Source organism: Manis pentadactyla, chromosome 16, assembly GCF_030020395.1.
Source record: "Manis pentadactyla isolate mManPen7 chromosome 16, mManPen7.hap1, whole genome shotgun sequence".
Taxonomy (NCBI): Eukaryota; Metazoa; Chordata; class Mammalia; order Pholidota; family Manidae; genus Manis; species Manis pentadactyla.
In genome coordinates this window covers 55,671,912-55,688,577 of record NC_080034.1, presented here as the reverse complement: position 1 = coordinate 55,688,577, position 16,666 = coordinate 55,671,912, and the positions used below count along the sequence as shown (strand labels likewise).

The following is a 16,666-nucleotide window of genomic DNA, read 5'->3' as shown; positions in this document are numbered from 1 at the left end:
ACTGTTATTCATAATCACAATACAGGTAGGCCACAGGGAAGGCAGTACAGCACAGAGAAAAAAATTAACGACTCTGACATCTTACTACATTGATAGACCACAATGGAGGAAGTGAAGACTTGATAATATGGGTGAATGTTGAACCACTGTGTTGTATATGTGAAACCTTCATAAGGTTTGTATATCAATGATAATTTAATAATTTAAAAATTGACCGTCTTTAACCTCCCATTTAAGTGTACAGCTCAGTAGTGTTACATATATTTACATCATTGTACAACAGATTTCCAAAACCTTTCATCTTGCAAAACTGAAACTGTATCTGTTAGACAACTCCCCTTTGTCTCTCCTGTCTCCTTAGCCCCTGGTGAACACCATTTCCTTATTTCTATGAACTGACTACTCTACGCACTTCGTGTAAATGGAGTCGTACAGTATTTCTTTTGAAAAGCTTATTTCACTTAGCATAATGTCCTCAGAGTTCATCCACATTGTAGCATGTGACAGGATTTCCTTCCTGTGTAAGGCTCAGCTATGTGCAAGGTGCTCTAGCAGCCCTGAAATAATTTATAAAAGGTGTTCTGCCATTGGCTGTAAAGGTTGTAGGCAGTTTTAAGCTACAGAAAATATTTAACATGAGGATGTATGAACATGGTTCAAAAGAAATTCAAATAGTAAGAGATCAAACCCTTTTGAAAGAATCAGAAAAGAGTCATAAAGGAGGGTGTATTTAAGAGAGGCCTCGAAGTTGAGTAAAATTGTGATCAGTAGGCCTGGGAGAGGAGGCTGCTTTGAAATGTGAAGCAGTACCCAGAGGCACATGAGTGCAAAGCATGGTATGTTCCAGAAATAGCAACTAGCCCAGCTGGGGATTGATGTGGGATTCTCGTAGGAAAGTAATGAAAGATCAGGTCAAAAGTGGGTTGAAAGGAAACTGTAGAGCCTCCGGTGCCACGGTGAGGGGTTTCCTGAAAGAGGAGAAAGTGGGCATCTTCTGTGGACTTTGCAGTTGCTGATGTCAACCAGGCCTGTCTCCCTGACACTCTTGAGAAGATGGATGGTAACACTGTTGGGTGGATTTACAACTGGGTGTTTATTTTTCCCCGGGGGATGCCCAGCATCAGCCCAAAATTGAAAAGGTATCAAAATGCTGTCCATGGTTTTTCCTCTTGGACATTGTGTAGATGCCCTGGGGTACATCTCCTGAGGGCGGGGATTAGCCGGCCTTGTCCCGTGCTGTGTCCTTAGCCAGCTCCGTGCAGCAGGAGAACAGGGAGCCTCGTGAGGGAGAGAAGCCCCTGTGGCTAGGCATTGGAGGAGGAGTGGGGTGGTGATTTGCTCACGAGCCCACAGCAGGGCACCAGTTCTCAGGCTCTGAGTTCCACCATAAATGAAATCGGATTCTCTCGCATTCTGTAGTGTTTGAAGGGCACATGATAACCTCGGTGGAAAAGCAACCCCTTACAAGAGTAACAGTTAGAACGTGACAGTCATCCACAGGCCAAACTTGTGGTCCAGCCCCAGGTCTCAGAGAGCACGCTGGGAATTTCTGGGGGCACTTAGGATGCCGATGTGGACCCCAGCTGCAGATGGCCAGCCACCACCATCACTGTGGGCACAAGAAATCTGAGTGTGTCCTGCAGCAATGCTTAGGGATCATGCACCCAACATACGCAAGGTTAGAGACAAGACCAGCTGCTGCCACCAACCTTGTTTTTCCTTTATAATATTTGTGGACCTAACATGAACTTATTTGTACCTTCACCATGAATAGTCTACCTCTTAATAGTCCCATATGCTCTAGGTAGTATTTCATTTTATATGACGTAAATCTGCTGCTTTCAGACTTCATAGACATCCCTGGTCCTAGTGATCTGAGATCAGGTGAGCATGCTTATGCTTGTCCTCATGACTGTGGGATCTGGATTCGATTCCCTGTCAGCTTCGGCCTGGAGAGTCACAAAGAGCGGCCCTTCCTGCTGGGCGCTGTTGGGCCCATGCTCCTTTCAGCTGTCCGTCTCTTGAGCTTCTCCCATCTTTCCTGCCTGTCTTGCAGAAGGCCCAGGTTCAGCAGCTCAGTCCTCCGTGGAATCGTACTCGCCTTGCCCGGTCAACCCGGGAGCGACGGCACAAACGTGCTCGTGGTTATAGGGACACCCACGGTTTTACCCTGTGAGAGCAGTCTACTGACAATGAATAATGTATAACTTTACTTCTTAAAACTCAAATATGAAGGTGTCCCCTGCAGTGTGGCACGCCCAGGTGACTCGGCTGGTGGGTGACCCCGTGCACTGCCCACCATCCCCATCTCAGTGAGGCAGGTTCTTCCCCCGCCAGTTGTCATCTTGCCTGGTAGTCTTGGAAGGGGTAAATTTAAAAACAAAAATGTTTGCTTGTAGAAAGTGGCCCTGAAACAAAGTCAGGTGCTGGTGATGTGTATGCTCTAATAGCCCAGCCCTGCATCTTGGGATTCTGGAAGGCCTCGACATACTCCTCATGCACATGAGGGCTGCGTGTGCTGGCCCGGCTTGGGAGAATGAGCCGCGCTTAGGGCATTTAACACAAACCCCTTCTCTGTTGCTCTTGTTCCATCCATGCCTAACACATGGGGTCAGTCAACACATTTTGCCTTTCCAGGCGTTTGACTAAGGAAAAAGGCCAGACTACCTTAGGATCCCTAAGATGGCATGAAGGAATTATTGAAGCTCCTATGAGCCTTTCTTGCTGCCTGGGGGAATCTGACTTAGTAGTTTAGTGATACTGAACTTCTGAAGTTATAAATCCAGTTCTTATAGGCCCTTTATATCTTTGGGTGGGATGCCTGGCCTGTATCTGTGCAAAGGAGATCAGAGATTCTGTCCCACTGGAACCAGGTGGCAGATGACTGAGAAATTCTTACAACACCTTTGCTCATTAAGAAACTAAGTGCTACTATCATTGGTGATACTTGTGATGCATCATCAGTTATAATGGGCTTTGACAGCGGGTGTTAATAAAAATGTGAGGAGAGAGGCTAGGGGTGTATTCATTTAGCCCACACTTGTTCTGTAATATAGCAGTCCTATGGCAGGAGAATCAAGTACAGAAGTAATCTGGGCTTTTCATTTCCCCATCTGAAGTCATAAGCCAGAGCTGCATCATATTTGGAGATACAGCCTTCTTGGATTTTATGGCTCTGTGACACTCACAGTTTGAGTTTATTTTCCTTATTCCCTGGAGCTGGTTGTTTTTGCTTTCCGCACTCCATCAACATAGACAGTTTTATGAATACACCGCAACTCGATCAGTCTGGCTGCAGAGGACTCATCCATTTTTAAGTCAGCAGGCACAGGGCTGTGTGTGTACCCCAGCAGGGACAGCCAACTGTCATTACAAATGCAGGGGACAGTGTGTGTCCTCCAACAGTCCATGAACATCGTGCATCCAAAGCTAGCAAAGCGTTTTACTCAGTGAGGTGCTATCAAGGTAAAAGGAGGCATTTTTACCCCTGGATTTTTAGAGGTAAGGAGTTTGAATACCAAAAAGGCTAGATGTCTTTCCCAGCTAAATTAATAGCAAGGAGTCCAGGTTTCTTGTTCCAGGTCTGCATTCTTGGCCACTAGTGCTCAATAGCGATGCAGTGCAGTGTGTGTTAGACCACCAATGAAACCTTTGCCAGCTCGCCTTTTCCTGCAGTGCTTTGTTGCAGACATGGAAAACTACTAAGCCGGTCCTTTGGAAGCCTCTTTACTCCACTGTTTGATTCACTTTCACCTACTTACTTATTCTGTTGCTTGTTTGGCTTCGGTCTTCCCAGGCCAGGCTGGGGTGTGCTGGGCTAGGTTCACTCCCACTGGTGTGGCAGAAGTCCTGTCAGTCACACTGCAAGTGTGTATAGCACTTTACAGTGACAAAGCATGTCTACATCTTCTAGCCTGACCCTGATGGGAAAGGCAGAGAACATGTTGTTATTTTTTCATTATCAAGACTACATATGATGAACTCTTGTTCCATATTAAGGGCTATACTGGGGACATTTTATATCCTCTGCTGATCTGTTCTGGGACTCAGTAAGATTATAGAAAGGTGTCCTTTGAAAGAACGAATTACAAAAAGCTTCCCCTTTTTCTTGGGTGACTCAGACCCATGTCAGGACAGACCCCTGGCTGGATTTCAGCCCATGATCTCCACAGCACCTTACGTAGCAGCTGTGTAGATATTAATCCATTTACTGCTACCAGGCCTATGAGGTGGGTGATGCTCCCTTCCTTCAAGTGAGAGGACTGAGGCTGAGGAAGCCTAAATGACTTAGAGGGTCAGAGCTTCCTGGTCTTGGAGCTGGGACTAAACCCCAGCTCTTCTGAGTTCTAACCCAGTGGAGATTCCACCAGCCATTGTACACGGAACCTTCAACAGAGCCTCCCTGAGCCCCCGCCCAGCCTCACAGAGCAGGCCCCAGGTCCAGTCTCCCAGAGGGCCCTGGGCACTTGCCATTTGCTGGTGGACACAGCAGCCTCCTCACAATGGAGAAGCTCTTGTAGGATGGCTTGTCAGACTTGACTCTGCAGAGTTCCCCCAGACCTTGTGAAGATGCAGGTTCTGATTCAGGAGGTGTGGGCTGGGCCCTAAGAATCTGCATAGCTGACACACGCCCAAGAGGCTCTGCTGCTGGTCCAGGGACCACACTTGGACTAGCAGAGCCTTAGTGTAGGAGAAACTGGTTCCAGAGTTCTGCCTTCACCCGCTGCTCTAAAGACATGATCAGAAGGAAAACCAACAAACATTTATGGAGCACCTACTATGCAGGAGGCCCAGGCCCCATTCGTGGACATGTGAGGAACCAGCCACACCCAGTGTCACTTATGCATCAGAGCCACCTGCAAAGAAAAATCACCAACACGTCAAAAATGAAATGGATTAAATCGATGCTGGATGAAATGCTGTGATGGGGAAGTCCATGAGAGCCCAGTGGTGGGTACTTAAACTGACCTTGTAGATGGAGAGACCTCATGATAAATAATTCAATAAGGATGAGAATGATAGCAACCAGAATGCTAATTACTGTTTATAGCCAAGTGCCAGACGCTCTGCTACATAGTCCACATACTTACTTAATTTGCACAGTAGTCCTAAAACATGTTAGTTCATTGCCATTTCACAGATTGGAAAACTAGACATCAAACAGATGAAACAGTTTGCTGTCACTGACAGAGCTCAATGAGCATGTGACTTTATAGTTAATCTTCTTTTTTTAATATGCCAAATTCTGGTAATGATTTTCTGCTTTTTTAGTATGACAAATTTTGGTAATGATAAATAACACATGGCACTTTTTGATCTGGGGGCTTATCTACAAAGCAGACCTTGGGCCCATTCTGAACCTACTGAATTTGAATTGTCTGTAAGTGAGGCCCAAGAATTTGCCTCTCCCAGACTTCCCTAGTGAGATTAGTGAAATCACTAGCTTGAGAATTTGACATCTTGGAAAGATAAAGTGGGTGTGTCTCTCCAGTGGTTTTTCAGCCCCAGGCAAGTTCAGTCTTGATTCAGTGAGCCGGAAAAATGACACTGGAACGTTCTTAGGGTGAAAGGGCTTATACCCAGCTTTATTCTCACAGCAGCAGGGCAACTGCAAGCATACTGTCCAGCTCGGAGCAGGTCTGCACGCAGCAAGCCAGTCTCTGCCTCTGGGCCTCTCTGCCCCACAGCCGTCTCAGTCTCTGTCCTCGGCACTGCCGCCTCTCCAGCCTCTGCCCTCCTGCAGCAGTGCAGCCCAGAGCACTGGACAGAGCTCTTGATATAGGGTCAGTAATAATGTGTGCAGTGGGCAGGCCGACCAGGGTCAGGTGAGCCTCCTGGCCACCTGGCCATAGAACTTTCCCTTTCTCTACAGGGTGTCACACAGTACAGTCCCAAGCCACTCTTCTCACTGTGCCATCCTTACTACAAAAATGCAGTGCCTCATTAGACAGAAATGAGTATTGGGTATATGTTTCTTTGTTTAATAAATGCATAGAGCACACATAGGACAGATCAAGAATCAGTAAGAAGGAGGCAAGAGGATTCCAACACATTAAATCAACTCTCTAGAAAAAGAGAAGCATTTAATTAAGTACTTACGGCTTGAAGTGAAATTTTGAAGAAAGGCAAACTTGTCTAAAATATCCTTAAAGTATTCTAAAGCAAATAAAATAGAAAAATCTACCCACAAGGATGTTAAGAAATCTTGTCATTCACAAAACATATGATGATAAATGATTTTTATAAATGTAAAATTAAATTGGAAGTGCCATTAGACAAACTGGTTTAAACATGCATCCTTTAATTGCAAACTTTATATTTAGGTGAGCTAGCCATTAGGTGAACAGATTTAGGTGGATTAGCTTTCAGTCAATTGGTTTCCTGCAAATTGGTCTTTTCATTTTTACATGTTGGGGGCACAGATATAGAACCTAGAAACGATGCTGATGACCTCTCAGGATGGACGTTTGCCGGGGGCTGGATGGATCTCGTGCACCCTAGCCATAGAGCACTGGAGAACCCCAGCCTCAGGCAGCATTATAGTCCCAATCTAGCACCCTGAGTCAGTGATCCGCACCGTCCTGTGTATGGTGAGCACCTGGGAAGCATTTAAAATCCAAACACCTGGCCTAGAGATAGTGCTTGAAGAGGTCAGAGGTGGAGCCTAGGGATACAAGCTTCTAGCAAGCATCAAGGCTTGGTTACAGGTGGTCCAAGAACTCTGCTCTTAGAATTAGTACCACTTTTTGTTCAGTTTCAGAGAAGAGACAAGTAAGAGGCTAAGATGATGTTTTTGTTTTTTTGTTTTAAAGTACAAGGCTGGGCTCCCTCGCACCCATAGAATCCCTGGGAAGGGACTTGGCATGATCCTAAAGCATGGGGTTGAGGATCGTGAGGCAGCAAGAACTCTTGGCCGTGAAGCCCTGGGCCTCACCGCTCGTCTGCTCTGCCACCCTGCGGGCAAGCTGGCATGTGTGCTGGGGAGCCCGCCAGGAGCCGGCCGGGAGAACAGGGCTATAACCCAAGAGCAACCAGCAGTAAGCAGCACAGAACCGAGCAGATCAGATGCGGCTGCTGACCAGCAGGGTTGCCGGGGTTCAGGGGAGGAAAGGCTGCAAGGAGGAAATTGGGTCTTCAGTTGTGCTTTTGATCATTAGGCAGGGGGTACAACAAAGGTCCGAAAGAGGGGATGAGCATGGCTATTGGGAAGCCCAGTGTGGTAGCTGGCCTGACGGGCCCAGAGTGCGCCAGGAGAGAGGCAGGGCAGGGGACACGTGGTGGAACTGGACAGGGATGGCCCAAAGATTCGCACGTGGACTTGCAGCGTTGGCTGGAGCAAGGAGCCATTGTGAGACCTCAAGTGTGACCTGCACTTTGGGGAGATGTCTGGTAGAGGGTGACGTGGACTAGGAGGCTGGGACCCTGTTATCCACGCAATAAGAAGAGAGAAGGTCCCAGGCTGGTGTAGCGGTCAGGGGAGCAGAGAGCACAGAAATTTGGGAGGGATAGAAAGATAAAGCTCTAGATAGAAACTCAGAATGGCAGGTTATGTACAGCTGGCTCCAAATCCTGCCTCCAGATCTGTTATGAGGAATGGCCTGGTGTTAAGATGTCATAAAGATATAAAAATAGGCATGGCCAAAGATCCGAGCAGCCCAGGCTTATCAGTTACCCGCCACGCTGGAGAAAGGTGGGGACTGCAGAGCCAATTCATTGAAAGCAGACAACTCCACGTGATTTGATTTTTTACCTTTTTCTTCATTTCCTCCCTTTTTACCAAATTCATGAGCTAACAATTATTTGAAGTGACTCACTTTTGTTCCCCACCTGTGTTAATTTATGACCGTGTGTAGTGAAACAATCAGAAGGGAGACAGGCAGAAAAGGAGGGTCTTCTCCAGGGCCCAGCTGTCTTACCTGGAACAATAGAGGTGACCATCTCTACTGATTTGGTCCCACTGGTCATTTCTTGATTGCCTGTTCTGATAGAATTCCTGGTGTCCACTTGGCTACTTTTTCCAGGGATATAACCAAGTAAATTTTGCCTTGGACGTTGTGACAGGAAGCACCAAGTGGTGGAGTGTGTGCTAGAAGTTACAGCCTAGCAAGATGAGTGGAGCCCACCACAGTCGCTGCTCCTTGGGCAGAGAGTTCATGCTCTTCTCCTGGGTCTCCTTTCTCCTGCCAATGAGCACCTACCTGCCTTAGACAGACAACTAGACCCGAAAATGAAGGACTAATGGACCGAGGGTCCCTGGATGAAAACTCTTAACGCTACAGGACATGCTGTACTTGCTAGGTTTGCCCTAAAGCTTCTAAGAGCCAAGGGAGTGGGCCAGGGAACAGGAGCTGGATGATGGGGTGAGTTTCTGCATCTCAGCCACTTTGGAAGTAGCACCATTTGTCAGGCTCCTGGATGTGGTTACCTGTGTCCTGCACTGAGAGTCTAATGAACAGGATGAGCTGCGGGGCATGAGCACGAGGGAACTGTGTGGTTATGACTGGTAGGCATTTGGTGTTTGGGGGGCTTTCTTATCAGGACCCTTAGAATTATTAGGCTCTTCCCTATCTCAGCTGTAGGATCAGCATGTTGGTGTCCTCACACCCACAGCTGCACAATCCTGAAATTTTGATCATTTTGTGCTCACACCTCCCTCTTAGGATATCTGTTTCTGGGGAAGGTGTGACTTGATCCCACAACAGAGCTTCATAGCTTCAGTTCATGTTATAAACATATTTTGAGCCTCTTGATACATGAGCTGGACCCGTACAAGATGTTAAGGCTATAATGTCAAACTGTTCACGGTCCTTGTTCTCTAGGAGAGGAGACAGCTGGGTCAACAGGAAGTGCAGCACAGAGTCTTCCATAAAACAGTCCCAGGCCACCATCAGTAAAAGTGAAATACTATTGGCGTCTATACTACAGGCATAGCAAGGATTCAGTTGGTCAGATAGGAAAAGCACGTGGACAGTATCTGGCACATAATAAGTGTGGGGTGGGAGTCGGCTGCGGTTATCACTGTCAGCATAATTGCAGCACTGAAACTGTGAGCACTGACACATTGCATGTGCGCACAGGAGGTCCGGCAGGTGCAATGCAAGGAGTGATGGAATGTTCCAGGAGAGGTCATTTTTGAGCCAGATCTTGAAGGGAGAGCAGGAATTGAACGAGAAGACAAAACAGAGAAGAATATGCCACACTGAGGGAAAGTGGCAAAGGCCCCAGGTGCAGAGATGTCAGCAGTTTAGGAGGGAGGGTGGCTGCCGTGGGTAATGGTGAGAACAGGGGCAGATCCAAAGGCAGCCTCAGAAGACTGAGTGCGCACCACAGGTTTCTCTGTGAAGCAGGGGAGAGAATCTGCTGGGGGTGGGCAACCCTGCAGAGGCCAGGGAAGACTACGACTTTCTCCATGGGGAGAACACGAGGACAGAGGCCACCTGGTAGGATGTCGGGAAGGGTGGAAACTGAAGGTGTGGGTCAGCAAGTACATCAAATCACGGGAGAAAAGCGGTACATGTCAGAGAAGAGACTGACCTGAGGCTTTTCAGGTAGGCTGGAGAAGCCATTTCCAACAGTGGGATCCAGAGCAGACTTCATGGAGGGCAAGTGTGGACATGAAGAGGTGAACTAGACAGCAGACAGGCCATGGGGGCCTGGAATGATGTGTCGGATAGTTGGGCTTTATTTCTAGACCCTTGGTGGTTTTTAAACTGAGGAGTGACATGATGAGATTTGTGCTCTAAGAATGTCGCTCTGGCAGAACTGTGGAAGTTAAACCAGAGAGGCCACCCTGGAAACAGATAAGTGGAGAAAAACCTCAGGCTCAAGGAAGAGTTATAACCCTGCCGAGCCCCCAGTGGAGGCACCGGGCGGGAGGTCAAGAGTCCGGTCGGTGCACTGCTCCTCGTCCCCTGCCGAGCCCTTCCTGGCCGTGCTTCTCCTGAGCAGGCCTACAACCCAAAAGACTCAGACATGCCCCCACACACACATAAGACTCAACCAGGCCCACCACCACCACCTCAAGATTCACCTGTGCCCCGCCCCTGCCCCAAGTGCTGTGTGATTTCTGGGAATGTGATTTTTCCAGGGGAGACTACAGGGTCATCCCAGTGGCAGCCTGAGTGCTGCGCCAGCCCTGAGCCCCCCGAAACTGGAACACCTCCAGGCGACTCCAATGCCACGGTCACGGATCCAAGGGGCTGTGTGTGTGCAGGTGCCTGCTGGAACCACCCTGCAATTTGCATAGCCCACCAGGGATGCCAAGCAAGGGGAGCAGCTCCTGCGCTCGCTCCCTGCCCCGGCAGGGGGCACCTGGGCCCATTCTGTGACAGTGAGTCCTCATAAAGCTTCATCCCAGGGTGGGGTGACTGTCCCAGACTACACATGGGGGAGTCGAGGTTAGGAGCATTAAAGTCTCCTGCAGAGGACACACTGTTAGTGGACTTGAACATAGGGCTGGCTTCTAATCCTATGCCTATCGGAAAGTGCCAACTGAGAGGATGCTTTCACACTATAATAGCAAAATTGTGGGCATCTTGGCATCTGCTGGAAAAGGTCTCTCTGAGGGTCCTCAGGTTTCTGTGAGCAGAAGAGTGCATTGTGTTCGTTCCCCTTCCCTGCTGCTGGTGAGCCTCAAACCTGATAGCCAAGTGACAGATGCCACCTCTCTGAGGCCCCTGCAGCCAGTACACTAGCTAGCAAACCAGAGTGGGGTAGTGCTGTGGGTGTCCTGGGCCAAGGGCCCACGGTGCACAGTGTGGGCTTCCCGGTTCCTCCCAGTGCCCCCATCTCACATCTGCCCCCTCCCTCCTCTCGCTACAGATCCTGGTGCCCCTGTGAAATTGCCTTGTCTGCCAGTGAAACTGTCGCCTCCGCTACCTCCAAAGAAAGTCATGATCTGTATGCCTGTAGGGGGGCCAGACCTCTCCCTGGCATCCTACGCAGCCCAGAAGAGCAGCCAGCAGGCCGGGACGCAGCACCACCACACAGTCCTGCCGTCCCAGATCCAGCACCAGCTGCAGTATGGCGGCCTCGGCCAGCACCTCCCCTCCACCACCGGCTCCCTCCCCATGCACCCCTCCGGCTGCAGGATGATCGAGGAGCTGAACAAAACGCTGGCCATGACCATGCAGAGGCTGGAAAGGTAACTGGGGGGAAGGGGTTGGCGCAGAGGGCAGGCTCGGTGGGGAGGGTTGAGGATCTGACTGTGACTAAGGGGTGTGAAGGCCAGGGTAAGGGCTCATCGCCACTGGGGAGAAAAAAGTTTGAAAGTAACATCAGACCAAAAACTGATTGTCAAGGGAAGTATAGAAGAGAAAAGCAATGTTGCCAATTGCCAAACTATGGAACAGTCACATTTATCAAAAAAAGAAAGTACTCCATTTATGTATATATGCTGGCACATAGTATGCTTCTGTAAGCTTTCACATTTTTTGAAAGCATATATATACACTTAATCATTAATAGTGGCTACTCCTAGGCAAGGAGATGGAGAGAAAATATTTTATATTTCATATCTTTCTCTGCTGATCAGTATTTTACTTTGTATAGGTTACTTTCATAATATAAAATATGAGTGTAAAATAAGAAGAAGTGAGAGCTGGCAGGGCCACGGTGGGAAACCGGAAGGATAGAAAGGTGGGCAGGTGTGGCCCTGTTCTTGCTGACGGGGATAGCACAGTGCTGTAGTCTGATTATGCATGTGTGCCCTTCGTATTCAGCAACAGCTGGTTCAGCCCCTCCTTTCACCAGACTGCGTCCAGTAACACTGCTGGGGGATCTGCAAAGAGGGCCCCGGGGGCTGGGTCTGCAGCACTCTCATGGCTGTGTGCATGTGTGGGTGGGAGCGTGTGTGAGTGTGTGTGGTCAGATGCCACCCCCTTGTGCCCAAGAAGTGGCTGAGATTTCCCAACATGATTCCAGGGCATGTTGCGTGACCTAGTTCCCTGGCATGACGGGAAGAAAGTGTTGCCATCTGGCGCCGAGGATGTGTCTGAGCTAGGTTCGTGACCCCTGTTACCTGGGTCCTGCAGTCGGGAAGTGGCAGTCTGGAGGGCCCAGCTGATGACCAGGCAGGGTTGGGCACGAGGGACAGTGCCAGTGGCTTAGCGTCCTGACCCTCAGAGGCTTTCTCCCTTCCTGCCCTCAGCCAGTTATTCTGCACTTGGAAAATTTGTGACTCCAAGGGAAGTTGTCACCAGGAATTCTGACGTGATTTTGCCGCATTAATATCTACCTTCAGTGAAAAAATATTGATCTGGCCCCGTGCCATCATTTTCAACTATTATTATTGTTAATGAGAATGATAATAATTTAACACTTGAATGGCACGTACATACAAGACAGTTTGGGTTCAGACTATTTCGAACTACCTACAACTCACTCTAACACAGGACCACAGCCTTGCTACTCAAAGAATGATCCACACCCCAGGATCTGCAGCAAAAAAAAAAAAAAAAAAATTTGTTTTTAATTTGGATGGCACTTCTTAGCTATTAATACCCCTTTATTATCATCTGAGCCCTCATATCACCTAGGGAGACACAGTGGAGAAAATAAGGGAGGCCAAGTGATTCCCCAGTGCCAGCTACTCAAAGAGTGGTCCACAAACTGCGTGCTGCCCATCTGCAACCATATGGGTACAGAAAATAAGAGCAAGGTTTTCGACACTTTCATAGCAATTTGAGACAGGAAAATTTTATGTCAGGGGAATCTTATAGTAAAAATGTTTTCATTTTTCATGTATTTTTATTATACTGTACAAAAGCATCGATTTTTGATGGATTGAAAATTAAAACATGTAAGTCAACCTACCAAAACTGGCCCTCCCCATACGCATTTTGAAAAGCACAACCCTAGGTAGTAAGTCAAGGGACCGTCCTGCAAGCCTGGGTCTTCCCACTGCAAACCCAGAATTCTCTCTCCTGCAGTACAACTACTTTCCTGGAGATAGCTGACAGTCTACAAAATTTCCTGTCCCCACATCTACTGTATAGCCAGTAAGTTTTTGTATCTCTCAGGAGCCTTAATTGATTGGATTGAGAAAGATACTCAAGATGGCCCATTAGCAGAACATTGCTGAGTATGTCGCTGTGTAAAGCAGGCCATTTTAATAGGTTCAGTGGAAAGTATTAGCCAACAAGGAGTACACTGTTCCTTCATTCAGTAATTTCCGTGTATATTTATAGAATATTTCAGGTGAGTGTAGACCAGTGGGTAGGACTGTTGGTCCTAAACTAGGTCAGATTTTTTACTGGAATGAATCGAAGAAAACAGGTGGGGGAAGATACTGTGATATTATGCAAGGAGGAGGTGGAAAGGGGGACAGCATGAGCTGTCGATCCTCCTGCTTCGTGCCACCCCCAGACTCTTGTTGCCACCTTCTGTTTCCCACCCCCTTCCTGGGTCGAGGCACAGGGTGGTTTTGATGACCACCCAGGACATAGGTAATTAATGTGTACTTCACTTTGACAAGATCGCCCTCCAGAGAAGGAAAGGAAACCATCTCCTCTTCCCAAACAAATCAAGATCGAGAGATTTTTCAGAATATCCACATCATCTTCCAGGAATCCTGGAAGGATATGGGAGCAGAACAAGGTCAGAGGCCACCTTTCAGTGTAGTTTGGGAACTTGCTGTCTCCAGGGAGGCTGCCCTTCTTTTCACTGTCTAGAAATGCTCCCTGGTGCCAGTCAACATGATTTCATTCTTGTTCTGAACAAGCTGCATATAGAAAGAAAGAATTAGTTCTTCTCTGGCAATTTCCAGGAACCGCACAAAACACTGCCAGAAGGGAGAAACATTATCAAACACTTAGACATTCAGCCTTCAAGGACCCAGAGATCTCAGAGGGTGGCCATGGCAGGGCGTTAGTCCAGATCCGTAGCTGGATTCTGATGAAAGAGTGTAAGTAATGTGAAAATCAAATAAAGAATTAAACAGCCTTCATGCTTGACTTTGGACCATAAATTCGAATAGTCACCTTGTGACTGACAGAGAGCATGTAGCCAACCGGCCCAGTGCCCACTGCAAACATTCCTAATTATCCTCAGTGTCTGTAAGAATGGGGGCCTCCCTAGGTCCCAAGTTAGCCCACCCCATTGTCCAGAAGGTCTGATTGTTACGAAGTTCTTTCTTATATTAAGTTAAAAGTTTTACTCCTCTAATTTTTACCACCACCACCCCTCCAATTTTATGTCCAATTTCCCTCTCCTGCAAAAGGTTTTCAAATATTTGAAGAGAGTTACCATTTACTTTAAGGGCTTCTCTCTTCCATGCTAATAATCCCAAATTCAGGTAATCCTTTACTGAGCTGATTTCTAGGCCCTTCACTGTCTTGTCTGTGTTCTCCCAAGATTACTCTAAATCTGTTCTGATTCGTATGAAGAAGTTCTTAACCATCCATCACCCCTAACCTGAACCTGCTTGGTGACAAAAAAGTGACATATAGGGACTTAAGAGCATTGGCTGCCCAGATTTGGGAGGACGGGTAGAAGGAGGGAACTAGAGACCAGCTGAAGCAGACTTACCGAGTTCCATATTTACCCAAGCCAGAGGGCTGCCCTAGGTAGTGTGGCCAAGCCAGGGGCAGCCTCCGCATCCCGGTACACACATGGCTTCCAGAACCCGACTGCAAGGGATTCAATCTCAGATTCCACTTTTTTGTGCATTTGATTCTTCATCTGTAAAACAAGAATAATAATACCACCACCAGCCTCATTAGGGTTGTTTGTGAGGAACAAAGACTTAATCAGCCCAAATCAGCTATCCTCTCCCATGGCATGCAATGTAAGTGTCCAGCAAGTGGTAGTGAATGTTAAGTAAAATTAGATAATGCAAAAGTTGCCTTGAGTGCCCCCAGAAAGGCATATGCAATAGGTTGGATCCACTCTTGTTGAGATTTTGTGTCAGTTTCCTCAAATTAGATTCTTTGTTTTCTTTCTACTGATGATCCATATCTTTCTGAAGGTGAAGTTTTATCATTCCAAATATTGTGCAAATTTTATTTTGAATATCTGCAGTAAGCTCTGTGATCTAGTTGGCATCAACCTTGGAATTCAGACTTAAAAGCCTAATCAGCCACTAACTTTCTTTCACACCTTGATTCCGTTGATCAGTTCTCTGTGCTCTAGTTTTCCTGTTAGTAAAACGAAGATGGGATACATACCCTTGTTATCTCTGAAGGAATTTTAGGAAGATTCTTAAAGGAATGCACTTTAAAAGAGTGTTTCCTTTCTCAATTAAGGAAAGGGAAATTAATATTTCTACCTGCTCAGGCCAAACGTCTTGGGGTCACCCATGACACCTTTGTCTGGAACCCCATGTCTGATGTGTCAGCAAATCCTGTCTGGTCCATGTGCAGACTGTGTCTGGTACTGGCCACTCCCCACGGGCTCCTACTGCCTTGCTTTCTCAGCCTCCATTGTCCCTCGCCTGGTCCCCTGTTCCACTCCTGCCCCTTCAGTCTGCCCTTAAGACACAGAAAGATAATGTTGAACAAAAATCAGATCATGACTGCATTAATTTGCTAGGGCTGCCATAACAAACTACCGTAGACTGGGCGATTTAAACAACAGAAATGTGTTTTCTCACAGTACCGGAGGCTAGAAGCCCGAGATCAAGGTGCCAGCAGGGTAGGTTTCTCCTGAGGCCTCCCTCCTTGGCGTGGAGATGCCGCCTTCTCCCCTTGTCCTCACGTGGTCTCCCTCTGTGCGTGTCTGTGTCCTCATATCCTCTTACAAGGACACCAGTCTTTTTAGATTAGGATCCACCCTAATCACCTCATTTCATCTTAATTATCCCTTTTAAGGCCCTCTCTCCAAATGCAGTTGCATTCTGAGGTACTGGCAGGTAGGATTTAAACATACGAATTTGGAGGGGGACACAATTCGATCTGTAACAGTGACTGTGCTCAAGTGTTCCTTTGACCTTCCAGCTCTCTTAAGAGTAAAAAGCAAAGTCCTTACCGTGGCCTGGAAGCCCACCAGGGCCTGGACCCCTGTCGTCTCCCTGACTTCATCTACTGTTCCCTGCATGGCTTGCTCTCTCCACCACCGAGGCCGTTCTCACGGCCTTGGACACGCGAGACACCCTCCTGCCGAAGGACCCTGGCACTGGCTGTTCCCTCGCCCTGGACCGCTCCTCCCTCACATGTCCTCAGGGCTCCCTCCCTCACCTTCCCTGGGACTCTGCCCAAAGGCCACCTCCTCACTGAGGCCCTCTGGGCCTCCCTGTCTAAACTGGGAACGATCCTCTCACACAGCCCATTTCCCAGCCCCCTGGATTCTTCTCATAGCATTTTCACCATCTGACATCCTACATGGTCTCCCTTTCATTTTTCTTATTGCCTCCTCACCTACTAGAATATACCATCTACAAAGGCGAAAACAGTTTGTGCTTGTATCCCATGTGCCTAGAATGGGGCCTGGCTTATTGGTACTGTAGGTATGCAATAAATGTTTCAGTGAATGAATAAATGTTTGAATGGACGAATGAACACAGGGTCCCTAGTAACTGCTATGGCATTCCTTTGATTATTAATCCACCCCCTATTGACAGGCACTTAGGTAACGTTAACTATCCTATTGATGGATATATAGGTTGCTTCTAATATTCTTTCTCACTGTTGAGCTTAGAGTTCTCACAAGATACATGTTATGTAAATATCAA

At 47.7% G+C, this 16,666-nt stretch overlaps 1 protein-coding gene across 8 annotated transcripts in view; it reads left to right on the top strand.

Moving 5' to 3' along the window:
* The window catches only part of PHACTR1 (phosphatase and actin regulator 1), a 507,238-nt gene that overhangs the window by 431,383 nt on the left and 59,189 nt on the right, over nt 1-16,666 (top strand). For all 8 annotated transcript variants that reach the window (XM_036876973.2, XM_036876756.2, XM_036877040.2 and 5 more), the window contains one exon: nt 10,822-11,143. In XM_036876973.2, coding sequence (XP_036732868.1) covers nt 10,822-11,143 — 322 coding nt within the window. The remainder of the gene's footprint in view (nt 1-10,821; nt 11,144-16,666) is intronic.